The following is an 18,794-nucleotide window of genomic DNA, read 5'->3' as shown; positions in this document are numbered from 1 at the left end:
AAAACCAAAAGTAAGTGACATACTTACCCAAGGCGACTTAGTACCTGAGGTAGGGATCTAATCTTATCTGGCCTTTATAGATGCCCATGCACGGCAGTAGACATGTATCCGCTGTTGGAATGCTTGCCCGATGCCTACTTGTACATTATAAAAAGTGCACGAATATATCACAAATGAATGTAGCAAAGTTGTTTTAAGTATGTACTCGTATAATCATATTAAAGAGGATTCTGTTAAATATGCATTCATTATATATATGGATGAGGACGCGGGTGTACCCTAATATTAAAATGTTTCATAGAGAATAAACGTGTTAACTTTAACGGTATGCAATAGCTTTTTATCGAACTCGGTAACAATGTAAATCTATAGGAATTGGAGGAGTTGAATATAGGAAACGGTTAATCATGACGTTTTGTAGTGTTAGAACTTACGAGTATCAGTTACATTTATTCATATATAGAAATATTTGAGATACAAATAGCAAAAGATTACAGCGTAAGTGTCAGTCATTGGATATTTTACCCGGTACGGACAGTATTGGACTTTGCACCCTGAACTTGCCATAAATAAAAACTAATAACCCACATGTAACCAAACTCTACTCACATGAAACGACCAGCTTGCAAAAACTTTGGCGCTGTCAAGTCACATGTTTTTAAACTAAATTATATAAATACACAACCATATGAAATAATAAAGGAATGCGAATCACATTAAATTATTAGGTGTGATGGAAAAAATACAATATTTAATAATTAGTGATGCATGAAATAAAAATGTCGATAATCGTGGAATGCAGCGACCAGGAGGTACGAGTGGCGGCGCCGAGCTCCGTACTCACCGTACTTCTTGTTGAAGCTCGCCCCGTGACTCAGAAAATCTGAAACAATATTGATCGTTTAAGCACACGTGCCGCAAAGCCCAGCTTACCGTGTGCAGGTCGACCCACACAATACAGCTTTGAACATAGTTAACTAAAAAATTATGCAATTAATTTTAACAATAACCAGCTAATTACACCAGCTAATTTTCTTGCCTGTGATATATACCTACACGATTATATTTTTTAATGTAAATCTATAGACTTAAGCTTGGAGGCATGTTGTGTGTCATTTATTGATGTCTGATGTTTTTGAAGTAGTTCATGCATACCTACAAAATTATTCTTAATTAATTTTGATTGTTAAAATATTGTACCTATATGGATCCGATGGATGTTTTTGAGTAAGTTGGTGTTTCCGCTTTGTAAACATTGCAGGGTCCGATCTCGTTTTTTTAGGGTTCCGTACCCAAAGGGTAAAAACGGAACCCTATTACTAAGACTCCGCTGTCTGTCCGTCTGTCCGTCTGTCACAGGGCTCTACCGCTTAAACCGTAATAGATAGACACTTGAAATTTTTACAATGTATATAAATCGTGGGCACCTATAACAACAATAAATATATGTGAAAATATAAACGAGGCATGAAAAAAATGTTCGTAAAGTACTCTCTAATCGTATTCGAGTCAAATCAAATCAAATCAAATCAAATCATTTATTTTGCTTAATATAGGTATACAGTTGTTATATCCTCAAAATTGTCCTCTATATTACACCTCTTAGAGGTATGCAAAATTTTAATTAATACATAATTGTCTTCTTATTATTCAAATAAATTTTAAACAGTCAATTTATAATTTTAAAACATTAACATAACAATATTATTAAATTATTATTATTAAATTAATTATTATTAAATTATATATGTCATTATCATTCTATACATTGTCGTTTAAAAATTCTTTAACGGAATAGTACGCATTATCAATAAGGTGTAATTTAAGCAATCTTTTAAATTTATAGCCAGTTGCAGATTTTATATAATCAGGGAGTTTATTATACATTTTAGGACCCATACAAAATACACTGTTGTGGTAGAGCTTTGTTCTCGACTTTATTGTCCTTAATTTATTAATATTTCTAGTCAATGTTAATTTTTCGTAATTGTCAATATCTCCATTTACCATCGATGCAATCTCATATATATATAACGAAGGGAGAGTTAATATTTTTAAATTTCGAAAATGTGACTTGCAAGAATCAGTTTGTCTTAATTTACATATAGAACGGATACATTTCTTTTGTGCCTTAAATGCCCTTTCAGCACTAACTGCGTTACCCCAAAAAATTATTCCATATCGCAACATACTTCCAACATACGCATGATATGCAGTTAAGGTTGTAGGTAGGTTCACAATTTTATTTAACTTGTATAAAGCAAACGAAAATGCATTTATTTTCTTACTAAGGTTTTCAATGTGTGTTTGCCAAGATAATTTATTGTCTATATGTAATCCTAAAAATTTAGTGGTATTTGTTTTCTGTATAGATTTGTTTTTATATTTTATATTTAAATTTCTCACTTGTGTGTTTTTATTCCTAAAATTAATCATGCACGTTTTTTCTAGGTTTATTATAAGGTTATTATTGCTTAACCAGTCAATTAACAGCTCTAGTGATTTATTAATTTCATCCTCATATGTTATTGGGCTATTTTCTATAAATATGGCTGTACTGTCATCTGCAAATAATATCATCGGTTGTTCTATTGTTTTCGGAAAATCATTTATATAAATTAGAAAAAGTAATGGACCTAGAATACTTCCTTGGGGAACTCCGAAAAAAGTTTGTCTAGGTTTTGATTTATATTTTACTTCATTTTTATTTATGCAATCAATTTTACTAATTTCTGTGATGAGTTTTCTTCCAGTGAGGTATGATTTGATAAGATTAAGTGGATTGCTTCTTACACCATAGGTTTCTAGTTTATTAATTAATATAGTGTGGTCAACATAATCAAATGCCCTAGTCATGTCCATGAAAATTGATGTTACCTGTCTTTTATTATCTAAATTTGTCATTATTGTTTTTAATAAGTTTATGACCGCTGTATTTATCGACTTATTTTTTCTAAATCCCAGTTGTTCGTCAGCTAAAATTTTGAATTTCTCTAAATATGAATATAGATGATTGTATATAACCTTCTCGAATACTTTAGATAGTACAGGAATAAGAGCAATGGGGCGATAGTTTACCATTTCCTTACTATCATGTTTTTTGTATACTGGTTTTATTATTGTTAATTTTAGTCTGTCTGGAAATGTGCCCTGTTCGATACACAGGTTTAAAATATGACTTAGTACAGGAGAAATTATATCTGCAACATATTTAATTGTTTTTGTATTGAGTTCATCATATCCAGTGCTGTTTGTATTTTTTAAAGACTTGATTACTTGTAAAATGTCCCCTACACATGTAGGGCTTAAATAAAAGGAATTTGATGTAGTATTTTTAATCATGTTTCTACATTTAACATTTTTTTTCGTACAATTATGATGTATTTCATCTAAAAAGAAGTCGTTAAACGCCTGTGCTATGACTTGTGGATCAGACACAAACCTATTATTTATTTTAATTGTATCTATTTGCTGTCGCGGAATATTATTAATGTTATTATTTATGATATTCCAAGTTGCCTTAGCTTTATTTGGAGCAATGTTTATAGAATAATTATTGTGGGATTTTTGAGTTAATTTAATTATCTGTTTTAATCTTTTATTATATATCTTAAACTTGTCACTATCTTTTTTGTTCTTAGTAAGCCTAGCATTCCATAGAAGTTTTCTTTTAATTTTGGTGCAGGTTCTTATGCCCTTTGATATCCATGGATGTCGCTTAACTATAGGTATTTTCACTTTAATTAAAGGGAAACATAATTTGTAGAATAATTGAAATATGTCATGAAAATTATTATAAGCTAAGTTTGCGTCAGATATAGAATAAACTTCATTAAATGATAGATTTTTTAAGGAGTTATAAAATTTAACCATGTTTTCTTTATTATAGCTTCGTTTCTGAGTATACCAGTGATTAAGAAAATAGCTTTTTTTCACCGGAAGTTGTAAAATTTGTGCAGTGTGATCAGATAAAGCTAAATCAAGTACGAAGCTATTGGAGTTAGGTATATTATGCGCAAAATTGTCTATACAAGTTTTGCTACACAAGCGTGTTGGAACCTCTATACACAACTGTAGATTATAAGTACTTAATATTTGCTCAAATGATATTGATTCTTTATTTTTCTTCAATCTGTCGATATTAAAATCTCCACATAATATTATTTTGTGATTTTTAGTACATAATTTACAAAGTAATTCGTCAAGTCTATTAAAGAACATGTCAATGATCGTTAGATTCTTTTTTGGAGACCTGTAGATACATATGATAATTATTTTATGATCTATTAGTTCTATTGCACTACATTCGAAAATATTTGCAATATTATACAATTCTATGTCTGAAATATTTCGAAACTTATGTCCTTTCCGTACTAAAATACATGAACCACCTGCCCTATTTTCCCTTACATAGAATGAAGCTAAGTTAAAATTTGTTATACATACATAGTCTATATCACTTAATATCATATTGTGTTCGGTAATACACAAAACGTCAATAAATATGTTACTATTACTTGATAGATCATTAAGGGAAACGAGAAGATCATCAGCTTTTGTATATAATCCATTGATATTTTGATGTAGTATTGTAATTTTCTTATAAACGAAAAAGATTATTATTATTATTTGATGTATCACAGATAATATAATCCGTTTGCGTACTTTTGTCTATCTTTGTAGTTGAGTGAGTAGTGGCCAGATCGGTTTGTATGCATTTGTTGAATGTATGTTTACTCTCACTTTTCCCTTTGTTATATGCACGATAATTAAGTTTGTAATTAATTTGCAATAATTGTCTTAGCACAAACCTACACATAGATATTGTGAAATGCTTTCCCTTCGGTATATATCGTTGGTATTCTAAATCAAGATAGCATGCGTTTTCAGTTTTAGAGCAAGCAAACTTTAACTCATAGTTCAATTTACGGACATTTAGATTAGCATTATACGGAATTTGACAAAATATAATGTTTGTTTTATGTAGAGTTTGGAGCCATTTGCTTACGCTTAACTGGAACGCAAAAGGATTTTTATCATTACATCCTCCAATTACAATGGCATAATCGTTTTCATTAAGTGTTAAAAGTTCGTCATTAGGCGTATCGAGAATGTTAGTAATTGTTGCTCCTGGTTTCCACAAGCAAGAAACTAGGTATTTATCTTCATTAAGTAATTTTTGAAGAACTTGTTGAACGCCTCGTCCTTGCTGGTCTGCCAAAACTACTACTCTTCTCCTTTGTCTGCTAAAATGTTTTTCAGACTGGTTAAAGGTTTTAATAATATTTTTTTCCAGTTGAATTGATAGAGCATGCTGTTCGGATTCGTTAACTGTCGGGAGCTTTGGGTCGCTTAAGTAATTCATTAGTTCAATATTATTATTGTTGGTCACTGTAGGTTGATTTAATGAGTTCTGGTCTATAGGTTTTATTCTAGTAGGTGGTGTAGGTGAAGTTTTCCCTGGTGAAGTAGAATCCAGTCTTTTAAAAGCATTTTTTTCCAGATTATTTGTAGAAAGTGGACTATTTGTAGTACTTAGAGATTTCTGCTTTTTCTTTTTACGACGAATTAGCGGCGTTACATTAGCTTCTTCTTGAGATCCGAGCTTCTTATAAATTTCAATGATTTTATTGCATCTTTCAATTTCCTTTTGAAGACTTGTATTTTCGTAATTAAGATTTTCAATTTCGTGATTCGCTGTGTCCAATGCTTCAGTAAGTTTTATCACCCTTTCGCTCAGTTCCCTACTGCAGATATTTTCGTCGATTGAAGTATTTGGTAAGCTCATTGCTGTAGTGTCGAAAAGTATTGAAGTTGAGCTGGATATATTTTGAAGCGAGCTAGATCTCCGTGGCTTTCGAAATGTTATATTTTCAATCTCCATATTAAGCTCTTTTAGTGAACTTTTTTTTTTTTTTTTTTTTTTTTATTTATTTTAATATATATTTATTTTTATTATTAATCAATAATTTTGTATTACAAAAAATATAGAAAAAATATAAACGATCATCTCAGGATATGGACGAAAGAAAAAAAAAAAAAAATTTCAAAAAAATAATGGAATCTTGGGGCTCGAACGCACGTCTACCGGAATGAGACACGCTTAATATGCCGCTAGGCTATGACCGATGCTTATCTTGCGACGAAAAGTTTATACACTTAATAAGGAGCATAGAAGTCTAAAAATAGTTCATGGCCATATATGGTAATGAATTTGCATAAGTGCGTCGATGAGTCACAATACACAGCACAATCTATTTTTAACTTTGTTCACTATTTCGAGTCCGTTTGTTTTCTGATTTAGATAAACAATTGTTCAGTTTTACTATTTATATTCACACCAAACAGTCACTTTTACTTATATCTAACGCAATGTCTATTTTTTTTTTGGCAGTTAACCAGTATTATTCACGTAAACGAATTAATATCACGGAGCTAGTACTTGTACGTGCGCATCTCGCTGCGCGCGCGCGGGGGAGTCGTGCGTGCATATTATAGATGGCGTTATGCGCATAACTATTTTCCACTGAATTACCTATATTACTTTATTGATTTTCCTTATTGAGTGATATTTAATTTAATTTGTTTTGTTCGATACGATTAAAATTGCAAATTTAAATTAAATATTATTATTACAAACTTTAATTTAAATTTCAAATTTCATAAATTTGGGATTGTTCTGTGTTTAATAATAACATTGCAATGACTGTTCTAAGTTATTATTTTATTATAGTTAATAGTTAACTATGTAACAAAATAACAAAAGTAGTGATAGCCTAGTAGTTAGAAGCTTGGCCTCTCGACCGAGAAGTCCGAGGTTCAAATCCCAGGTACACCTCTGATTTTCTTAATTTATGTGCGTATTAGAAATTAATTGATTGCTTGCACTTGTTTTAATGGCGAAGGAGAGCCTGCACACCTGAGAAATATATAAAAAAATCTCAAAGGTATGTGAATTATGAAGTCTACCAATACGCACTTGGCCAGCGCGGTATAGACTACAGCCTAATCCTTCTCACTCTGAGAGGAGACCTGTGCCCAGCTGTGGACTAATTATGGGTTGATGATGATGATGTAATTGTTGTATATTTGGCGAGAGTAGGAAAATGGATCTAATATTGGCGAAATTTAGTTAATATTCACCACTTTATATTTTAAAAATGCATATACCTACTAATTAGTAGCTTAATTAGTAGGTATATGCATTTTTAAAATCCTACTATGATAAAAAATATTAAAAATAAAAATAAATACCTGGTACGGAACCCTCCGTGTGCGAGTTCGACTCGCACTTGCCCAATTATTTAATATACGTTCTTGTTTCGTTACACGCTATTTATTTGTTCAAGCAGGAAATAAAGAAAGTAACACTAGTTGCATCTATCCACCCAAACAAAATTGATGTCACTTTTGATATGACATTTCAATATCAATGTAAAACATCAACTTCTGCCTTGTTTCAGTCTAGAATTGCGGTAATTGTATATGTGTATCCTGTTTGCGTACATTTAGAGTGAAATTAGATAATGCATAAATAGCTACACCGTGGATAAAAGACGATTAAAAAATAGAAAATACTTATTCCTTTGTTAAACAGCCAGTTAATTCTATACTTAAGTTAATTATCTGGGGAGTTATTTGACAATTGAAAAATCGGCCCTTAATAAAGTTTTCTTAAATTTGACCTGATAATTCAATTGTCGAAAAGCAGAGCTTGTAAGAAATGTTAAATGAAAAATGTTGCTACCCTAAAGATACTGCAGTTTTTGCCGCTTGGGAAACAGATCGGCAACAAGTAATTAATTTAAAGAATCAAAAACCCGACTGCACCAAAAAGGCTGAAGTAGAATTTCCAAAAGCAGTGATATAGGCATTTAATTATTTTTATCCAGAAAGCCAAATACAAAGTTTTATAGCAGGTGTCTGCTTCAAAAAGAAAAGATGTTCAAACAATATTATCCTATTTTATCCTCGTAGTGCTCATTTACGCTATATAAAGAACCTATGTGTAAAATTCCAGCACGCTTAACCTCAGTATAAAATATATTTATATTTAGTATTTTTAAATATCAGCATCAGCATCAGCTGATATTAATCTGAAAAAATCAGCATCAGCATCAGCATCCGCTGATCTAGTAAAAACCTGCATCAGCAACAACCCTGATATGTACAGTTGTCGCAACGGTGCCTCTCTGAAGTGCAAAAACAACTTTTCAAATTAGAAACGATTTACGAAGTTGCGGACATTTGACAACAGACACATCATTTTGACAGTTAATGTCACTCCGTCGCCATTTTAATTTGAAGCTTCCGGGGCGATTCGTTACGTGGCGCTAGTATCTGCATAAAGTCATTTTGTATGGAAGTGTGCCCCCCCCCTGGTACAGACCAAACTTTAAAAAACTGCTAACCTGTCAGAACCGAAACAGTAGAACAATGATTATCGTGTAATTCCGCTAGATGGAAGTAGTATCTACGTGGATTGAGATGTAATTGAAGGACACAGGTATTTGCCATAATATTTCCGGAAAACTAAATGATATTATATTGATATAAAACGTATTCGGTTAAATATCTGTCAACTGAGGCGCTCCAATGTGTGGCGTGATAGCATCGTATAGACCTCACTCAATGAATAACATCGCCATCTACCGGAAAACTGTATAACTCTTATAACTACAGAGCGCTCGTTCCACTTTACCTACTGACGTCAATAAGTAGTTACGCATTCCGCCGCTAAGGACAATGGCGCTGCAATCGCGATTATTAAATATGGCCAAAGGAAAATACCTCCACGCATGAACTCACCGTTCCGATTCATAACCGAAGATCAATAGTAAATCACAAACAAAAAAATATACATATGCATAACACAGTTAAAAAGTAAAAATAAGTTTGTTGCGCGATATGAGAAACTTTATTTATGTCAAAAGTAAAGTAGAGCGCGGTCACATGTGCGTACTATGACCGGAACATAGTGGGTAGCGATTGGCGCGAAGTGCGAGGTCGGTGAAGCAGGACGCGCCGCGATTGGCCGCCCGAGACGGTGTCGGTAAGGCAGCACGAGCCCTTGCACGTGACGAACACGCCTGAAGGCCGATCTCGGTTTTTACATAACTACTAATAGATGGCGCTACCGTCCACATTGTTTACAACTTGCTTCATTGCCTCGAGTATGACATAATTTCACATAATCGGCAGTAGAGCGACAATAACAAAAGTGAGTAACCGCGCGCAACGCGGACGGAACTTTTCCTCTTCAGCACGCGTCGAGGTAGCGGTGCGGTTCGGCCTTGAGCGTGACTATGCTTTAATGAACACACTGCTGTAACGATGCTAGCAGTCGGTAGATGAGCGCTCAAAACAAAAAATAAATTGAATGGCTCTACATACGACCTACGTGAGATTGATGACGCGCGATGAACGATGACATCGCTCACCGGCACTTTTACATCACGCCAATTACCATTCCAATTATCCGAATGTAGGTGAACTCAGTAGGAAAACATTCCCTGCTAGAAAATAAATGTAACCTTGACATCTTGTGTATGGCTGACACAAAAAACAATTGCTTATGAGACTATGAATAAATTAATTTTATATTTTCTAAATAAGGTGTTAATGAGAATGAGCAGCAATCAGGGGTCGGAGGTCAAGATTTGAGGGTCGGGGGTTGGTGGTTGGAGGTTGGTGGGCAGGTTGGCTACGTGTTCATTTACTACTGTTGGCGGGAGAAGTGCTGCTCGCCACTCGTCTCGCCTATAAATAACTGAACAGATCGCCTATAAATGAGCCTCTATAATTTTTTTATATTTCTAAGTTTTCGCCCACAGTTAATTATTATTTTATTGGAAATAAACATGCGACTTCGAAATTTTTTCTCAGATACCTACTACAAATGTGATAAATATACCTATAAGAGATCTAAGGACGGACAAACAGAATGTTGAAAAAATAAATATACATAGTCAATTTATCGTTCGCAATGTGTGTAGGTATTCGCCCCTTGTTTACAAGATTTTTATAATCGGAATTTGTGATCTGATCGAAAGACATGAATATTTGTAGATATTCATAACAAAAACTTAAATGTTTTTGTTATTAAGAGTATTTCCTTGTTAGAGGATTACGATGTACATCTAACATCATTATAATTCAAAACTTTAAGCATCATACTGCAACTGCTAAAATAGTATGAAAATCAAACACAAATCCGGTCCGAGCCAGAGATTTGAACAAATGTCAAAAATGTCTCTAAACGTCATTCCGGCGCAGTATTGAGCACTCTTCAATTACTCCTCTCGCTTATTTCTTATTGCTTCCCTTTTACAATTCGATCTGGCGGCAACGATTCACATCTCACTGAATTTAATTTAAAACAGGAATGAATGTACATGATTCGACCGAAGCTGTTATAAACATTTCATTTAAGTTCTAAGTTCTCCACCGACAGCTAAGTTTGAAGTGCTACTACAAGTTTAACTTCGCTAATTCGCAGCCATTCAATTCGAGTTACTGGGTTTCTGAGATTAGTGAGTGTTTTACCAACCTCAATTAGTAACATGGCTAATTTAAAAAATATTAAGTAGTTTTATATACAGGAGTGCGGAAAATAAATCATCCAATTTATTTTTGAATAACTTTTGTACTAAATAAAAAAATCTATTGTCTAAGTCTAAAATTGAAATGGAAATCTTTACTTGGACCTGTAATCGGGCGCTAGTTCGTGTCTGCCACCAGCGTTGACGCAAACTACCGCCCGTTTTATTAAATTTTTCACTACTGTCTTAAGATTTCTGTTTGCAGATATTGTCTAACAGGTGTCTAAGAAGTTAAAATGAGTTGCTAGACGAGGTTCACGATGCTCATTTCAATGATACAGCTCTGATCGAGTTCAAGTTTCTAAAAAAGTAAGAAAGTTTTTAAGACGAAACATAGCTTTTATGAAAATGCCACGGAAAAATCCAAAAAGATGTCATACACAATACATTTATACATGGTATACATAACATCTTCTGACATGACTGGGAACAGGTTCGCCGTGCGTACTTGTGAGCTCCGGAGTTTCGGTGTACCAAACACGCGAAAACGTAAGGGATTAATATGCAAAGATCCAGTAACTTACAATAAAGATATGAATTTTAATTACCTGAGTCCAGTTTTTTTTCACTTACAATATAATTTGATTTTTATGTCCGCAGAAGGCTTCTGAGTTTCCAATCGCGCAACTTATATACGTTTAACTAAATTTAAGACAGTAATATTACGAAAAACGATTTAATTTCAAAGCAATAACTAAATAAATTAATGTTTTTTTAGTAGAGTCGTAGACAGCCACCGCCGCGCTTGTGGATAATTTACGACACAGGAGCCAGCCACGCTCCGTCTTGCAGATATATCGCCCTCCTTCACCTAGTTTAAAGAATAAAGATGTTTGCCGCGTTTTTGTTATTTTAGTAATCTTCGCATTTATTTCGTTACAGAGAAAGTGGACAGCTGCGTCGCTTTATTTATATATATAAAAGCGATAAGATACTCAAGTTCAAAACGTATTAATCAAGGTTTTGTCTAAACTACTGAACGTAGATCCCTGAAATTTGGAATATAGCTTCATTTTATACTGCAGATGCGCACTAAGGCTTTTTTGATATTTCATATTTAAGGGGGTTAAATAGGGGTAGAAAGTTAGTATGAAAGTCCGTCAATTTTAAAGCAAACTCGATGAAAATTGATATTTAGTTTTCTGATTTAAAATTTAAAAAATCTAATTTAAGAGTTTTTCCACAATCAACCCTTAAGTTGGTTAAATAAGAGTTGACAGCTTATTTTAAAATTTGCCATTTTGGAAGCCAGCACTATGAAAGTTAGTCATTGCCTTACTAAGTTGGGGTAGAAACTTCGTTTTGTAGTCCGCAGATTTTGAAGCAGTCTATGAAATTTGGTATTTAGTTTTCTGATTGAAAATAATAGAACACCTATTTCACCTTTTTTGGAAAATCAACCCTTAAAGTCGTTAAATAGGGATTGGAACTTATTTCTATAATCCGTTAATAGCATTAGCATAGCAATAGAAGAGAGTGCAGAAAGGATTCGTGTAGGGCAATATTTTACGGGCCGTCGTAACATTTTTTTTTGGATAGGAATGTATTGCGCGTGCTGAAGTGCACAACAGCGGTCACGGGTTGCCGAACGCTGGTGTATAACATTAGCTTACAGAAATTTACTGATGAAATATTTAATTGATCCATAGGTACATATGAATGTGTTTGAAATTCCACTAAAGAGGGAAAATAAGTGTTACATGTATTATATGGGAATCTTTTAGGTGCGAAATTAGAAATGTGAAATTTCAAATAGCTTATTCACACGTAACTACAACTACGATAACAAGCCAGATGCAAATTTCATGTGTAATTTTATTATGATTTTGGTATACTGACTACATCGCAACCACTTTGGATACACTGCTTGCCGACTGCTCGCTTTGCTTGGGTTATAGTTGTGGTTATACGTGGATTAGTGATGGTTATGTGGTAGACACATAGATCTTGGATTAAAATTTTGGGCTCACAGTATCCCCTGCCTGTGGTAAGAGACTAAATGGGGACTTCGGGGGTTGCGGGCGGCAAGAATGGGAGCTCTAATCGCCCAACCAGCGACCCTGGAAAGAACCCACTGTATGTGAGGCCGCATACTTTAAGCTAAACACCAAAATTTATGAGAGGGGTTTTAGTGCGTTAACAATATGCCATACGGTTGGCACCAAACAGTTGCCATACGGTTTCCGTGTAGGTATATGTTTGTGTTTTGTGTTTCACATACCAAGGGATCGTTATGATTTTTGCATTGTGGTTAGGTATTTTATGGGTCAGAGAATAACATGGACGATTCCTATGGAATAATAATTATTGTATCCTACATGAAACTTATATTTCAATGAGGTTTCATTACAGTCCACTAATTAGATTTTTAGTGTATGTTTCTGAAGAAAGCTTGACCAATTTAGGTACACAGTGACGAAAAAATATATGTAAAAAAACCTTTTATTAATGAAATATTAATGTTACTTTATCGTTAAAATTGTTAAAGGTACAAATTTACAATTACAGTTATTTATATGTCATATCATACTATTTACGCGGGCGAAGCCGCAGGTTGTGCTAGTAGATAATATATATTAAAATATGGTCGGTGAATTTTGTTTATGTTGTCGTAAATATTATTGCCGCCTTTAAGAATGCCGCGGGCGCTCTCAAAAATAGAAGCTTACACGAAGTAACCCAATTTGGTTATGTTCGAGTTACTTCGAAAGGATCAAATAAATACAAAAGTAAATACAAAATATATAGCACTTAAACAATGAAAAATAACTTAATAGGTATTCATAAATTATCCTATTTCAGTCAACTGCGTTACTAGTATTTTAAGCTATTGCATAGCTTTTATCGCGGGCTTTGAGCGCGGCGATCGAATCGAGAAATTCCGTAATTCCGAAAATCCGTAACGAAAAATTCCTAACACCTTAATTTGTCGACTTGAATACAGATGGCAATTATACGTACATATTTTTTTATAATCCGTGCGGAAATCTTAAAATTGCGTTTAAAATTTTTTTATATTCCTATTATATTGTATTCAAAAATATATTACCACATTATCCAAATAATATGTTTTATCAACATAAGCTATGTTGAAATTCTGGATTAATAAAATAACGTAGAGTGTTTGTATTTTTTAAACGTACTTCAGCTTCAATAGTAGGTTAACATATTAAGATTTCAAAAATAGGTATACACCCAAGCGTTCATAAGTCGGTTAACACCCATAGCGTTATAACTGGAGTAACATGGCAAAGTGTCAAAACTAGGTATACCTACACTAGCGCGTCAAAAGTAGATTAACACCTATACCACAGTATAAGGATATTTATACTGTGCCTATACTGTGCAAAAATGGATTAACATCGTTCGCTTCAAATGTAGTTGAACAATATGAAATGTTTATTTCGCTTAGTGTAATGTAATACTTGATCAATATTTAATTTATTACTTTTATTTTATTTAAAAATAATTAAACTCTATTTAGATTTAAAAAAAAATGGCGCGATGCGATGAGTAGATTAGGAATATAGGTATATTTATTATATGTTTAGCGATTATTTTGTGATATCGCGACCGATTTACGATTGTATTTATATATTTGTATTATATAAAATAAAGGCACTTACTATATTCACAGCCTCACACTAGGATTCCCTGTGTCATAAGTGACATGGACACACAAATAAAGAGATACACAAACAGCCAGCCCCAGAAATAGAAATCTAAATACATCATACATGCATCATACAGATATATGTCTATATATGTCTATGTATATAAAAATGTATATAAAAATATTTTATACAAGTAGCAAATGACAATAATTAAGTAGCCAAGGCCAATCTTTAATAATTTTTACCACAACGTCCAAAATAGAACACAGTGCTTAACACTACGTGACACTACTGATTTTTTTCTTTTTTATCATACAATAGGCTTACGTTTGACTGCAATGCGATGTTGAGTAAGATGCAGCCTTGGACAAAACACGCTTGCCTAGAAGTAGCCTATTCATCCTTGTCTTGAACAATCCCAGATCATATGTATCGGGAAACAACGAAGGCGGGAGTGAGTTCCATTCTTTGGCGGTTCGCAGCAGGAATGAGTTACTAAAACGCTTAGTCCGCACAAAAGGAACATCAACCGATATTGGTGGTATCCCGCGGTTGGTCTAGAAGTCCGATGATGGAAGGGCAGCAGGAATTAAATTGTGAAGTTCAGACACACACTCTCCAAAATATATTCTATAGAAAACAGCCAGACGAGCAAAATGGCGTCGGTGCTGTAAGGTGTAAGTCTTGACATCAAAAAGTGCATCATCGCCAATCAGCCTTCTCGCTCGTCTTCCACCGAGTCCAAAATATCCAGCTGATACAAAGCTGATTTCAAAGGGTTCTACAGAATTTATTTATATTTATTGTTCAATTACTGCTAATTGATAAGATTTACCTTGTTTATTCCACGACCGACATGCTGCTTCAAGTCTTTTTATATCTCGCTGTTGGGAACGAATCTCTTTCCACATCTTGGGCAGGTTTATCAGAATAGTTCACCGTACTGCTCCGAAGCTTATTCGTGAAGGGGGGTACGGGTAAGTGGCCTAACCCATGTAGCTATTACAAAACCCTTATGGGTTTATAGGGTATACCCTTATGGGTAAGGTCTTACGACCTTCAACCAGTTTTAACGACTGCCATTCGATGCCAACACTTGGAATGAAACCGATGATTTAACGTGCCCGACGGTGCTTCTTGTTATAATATAATATAGGAGTACCAGACGAGCATGCAGTGGTTACTGCCGTACATCTGTAATCAACCCCAGATGGGATTAAAATATTCCTACCTGAGGTCTTTCACAGATGCGCCGCTACTATTGAGGACTAAGTTTACTACTCTTCAGTTTCACACAAGGGTCCTACGCAAAGTTGATATTAAATGATGATACATTTAGTCGGTTAATCTTATCTTTGCTAAAATAGTTATTTTTATTTACTTCCCTAATTATAATTAATCTCAGACTGTAAAAATATTGAAATAAAACACTTATAAATATTAATTTTCGTATTTATTTCAACCTTATATCAAACAAAATAAACATTTTATATTGTTTAGCTATATTTAGCTATATTTATCTGAACAAAATAAATTGTTTATTTTGTTCAAATATATAAAATAAAATTTGAAGGGAACGTATCTATTTTTGCACGTATAGGTGTATCTCCTCTTGACGCGCTAGTGTATACCTAGTTTTGACACTTTGCGATGTTACTCTAATTATGACGCTATGGGTGTTAACCGAGTTATGAACGCTTGGGTGTATTCTACTATTGAAGCCAGGTACAATTACAAATGACAAATTTAACAGTAAAAAATTAACGCCATTATGATTTATGGCGCCATTTATGTTTATTATTTCGTGGTGTTTGCTTGTATGTGTGCTTTGCGTGTTATGGATTTATTGAAAAAAAAAAGACTTTTGGCTTTCTCCTAACTCCGATTTGACTCTGCTATATACATTGTGACCTTGGCTTCGTTTGGACTACGATTACCTTCGTATATTTGTTAAATAAATAATTATAATTGCATAAGTTGATAAAAAATACTATGTAAAAGCTTTACCGCGACAGTTCTTAGAGTATAGCTCGTTACTAAACTTTAACCATAGTTTTTTACAAAAGTGTACTTTTCTCCTACCATAACCAACGTCGAAGGAGAGGCGCCCGGGCGCCGGGCGACAGCCGCAAGGGCGCAACAACAACGCTAATCTTATCTAAAACAATCAGTTATCAAAAATCTGACGTATCTTTACGCCGTTGTTAAATTCCTAAAATATATAAATTTAAAGACGTGTTACAAGAGATAACGAATGTGGGTAAGGAGTGACAAAAGATAAGGGGAGTCGGGCGACCGGTAGCGCGGCGGCTCCGGCCGCGTTATCGCGCTGCGGCACTGCGACGCTGCGACGCTGCGGTGCGGCGCGCTTGCACCTCGCGATCAATCACGCAAACCTATTTATCACCGCTGCTTACGTCGAACGAGCTCCGACCGACCAGTAACGTGTACGGCGCACTCGCAGTGACGAACGACCATAACCTGGAGAACGTCGCACGTCGCCGCGTGCCCGCTCGCCGCATCCGCCATATTCTTCTGAAATACGGCCCTAACTGCTAGGAACGAGTAAATCTTCACAATATAACAGCCATTACAGATGAATGCTTAACGAACTCTTTAAGTGCGCACCTTTTCATTAAGAAGAACGAGTGCACTTCAGACCGGTCAACAAAAAACATTCGAAAAGATGGTAGTTAATTTAAAAAGTTTTTTTTTCAGTTATAATAATGAGAAATGCAAAGCACTCCTGGCGGTCGTCCGCGTTCCACTCTTGGTGCCACGATTGATACGAGTATACAGGTGATTTATTAAATAGGCCCTCGGGGCCAAGTCCGGAAGTATAAGTATTAGCGAAAAATACAGCAAGGAGTTTCGGGGGCGATTTTGATAAAAACTAGAATTGCATCATTTTTTTAATTCATTTCCCTTGCCGATAATCGAACGAGTTCATTTTGAAAAACATACCTCACATATTAACTCACCTCCAGCAAGCCAAAGGAGTCTATGTAAAGTAAGAGAATATAAAGTGCCTAAGTTTTATTTACGTTTTCTTTTTTCTTTTCGAGGGTAAACTTCAAAAGGTATCCGACGACGTTGGAGCGACGCCGGGTTATGTGGGATTTTTACCGCACTAAAACTCCCCTGTTGGTCGTCCTCAGCGCTTGTTGGAGAACTCCGGGATCTCCGACGGAACACAACCGGAGTCCTCCAAGCGCGATGCCCGGATCGGGCTCTGCCCTGGGGAAGCGGTCGCTCCTCCCACAACATCTGGTGATTACGACGGTATGCGGCCACACATACCGCCGTCCTTCCCGGGGTAGCATACTGGACGGTTCGAGCTCCCACTCTTGCAGACCGCAACCCTGGAAGCCTCCTTTTAGTCGCCTCTTACGACAGGCAGGGGATACCGTAGGCCTATTTTAGTCCCGGAACTACAGATACACCGCTCCGGGGGGCGCTATCTACGCCTTCGGCGTCTCCTTCACCGCGCGGGATCGCCGCGCTCCCTGGCCCGTTCGGCGTCCTCTTTAACTTCATAACTCGGTCGCAAAACGTGATCACGCTATCCCACGCTTCGCCAGAAGGGAAAGTTTTATTTACCTATTTCCCATTTATCTCATCACACTTCTTTATTATGTAGTAATAGAATATTTTAGGTTAATGCGAACCTATTCTGAAATAACAAAATTTCAAAGCTAATGTTTCTGACAGAGCCGTTATAACGACGCAATGTACGAGTAACTTACGTATTTTGTTGATTTACAACCATTTCTTAATTATTTAACATTTGATGTTAAGTACATTTTAAGTTTAGATAAGTTCTCATTATAAGTGAATAAGTGAATGAACGCCCGGAATTAAGATGTTTCCGAAGAAAGTGCAAGAAGTATTCAAATTGTAGGTCGTGGAAGAGGAGGTTGTTATTGTAAACTGAAGAGCACACTGCACGCTGCACAGTGGCAGGACCGCCCGCCGCGCGTATCAACTGTTAACGAGCGATTCACGACGTCGCAGTTGGCACGCCAAGTGTCGCGTCCAAACAACTACTCTACCTGACACCAGACACCACGCGACACGCCGCGCGACACATTCGCCACGACCGCCGCCGTCGCCAATCAAACACCTCATTATTGACGAGTTTCGCGCAAATTCCTTTTAGTCATACATATTTTACTTCAATAAATATGCGACCCGTCTACTACTCTACCGTCTACATACTCTTCGTAGAAGCATTTATGTGAAACACTTTTCGGGAACTACAGCAATCACTATATAGAAAACTTCAAATTCCATGTACTTCTTGTAAATGAAGAGTTTAATTAAACCGTTATTCTAACATAGCTCCATTAAATAATTTTAAAAGCTATATTTTTGACACTGTGGTAACACCATGCCCCACAGGGTTTAACAGTAGGATCAAGTGCGTCGGCCCGTGGGGCATCCGTTGGTCTCGGTACCTGAGAATGTCGAGGCTGTTCTATTTTGTCTCGACCTATATTTTTACGACTCCTTGCCGTCGTATCTCATGCCATTTTCGTTTCCTACCATACGCGCCACGGGCCTCGCAGTTATGGCTCGT

The 18,794-nt window shown here is 35.4% G+C and overlaps 1 protein-coding gene across 6 annotated transcripts in view; it reads right to left on the bottom strand.

The window, feature by feature from the left end:
• The window catches only part of Pdp1 (PAR bZIP family member Pdp1), a 166,323-nt gene that overhangs the window by 70,334 nt on the left and 77,195 nt on the right, over positions 1–18,794 (bottom strand). For 4 of the 6 annotated variants that reach the window (XM_073075344.1, XM_073075348.1, XM_073075347.1 and 1 more), the window contains one exon: positions 845–883. The exons of 1 other annotated variant lie outside the window; for it this stretch is intronic. In XM_073075344.1, coding sequence (XP_072931445.1) covers positions 845–883 — 39 coding nt within the window. Of the gene's footprint in view, positions 1–844; positions 884–8,808; positions 8,977–18,794 lie in introns of those variants that run through there. One more of the 6 variants, XM_073075355.1, reaches the window with a different exon arrangement.

Source organism: Epargyreus clarus, unplaced genomic scaffold (assembly GCF_041222505.1).
Source record: "Epargyreus clarus isolate Ecla_fem2 unplaced genomic scaffold, WU_Ecla_fem_2.2 ptg000007l, whole genome shotgun sequence".
In the NCBI taxonomy this organism is placed as follows: domain Eukaryota; kingdom Metazoa; phylum Arthropoda; class Insecta; order Lepidoptera; family Hesperiidae; genus Epargyreus; species Epargyreus clarus.
This window is presented reverse-complemented; position numbering and strand designations above follow the sequence as displayed.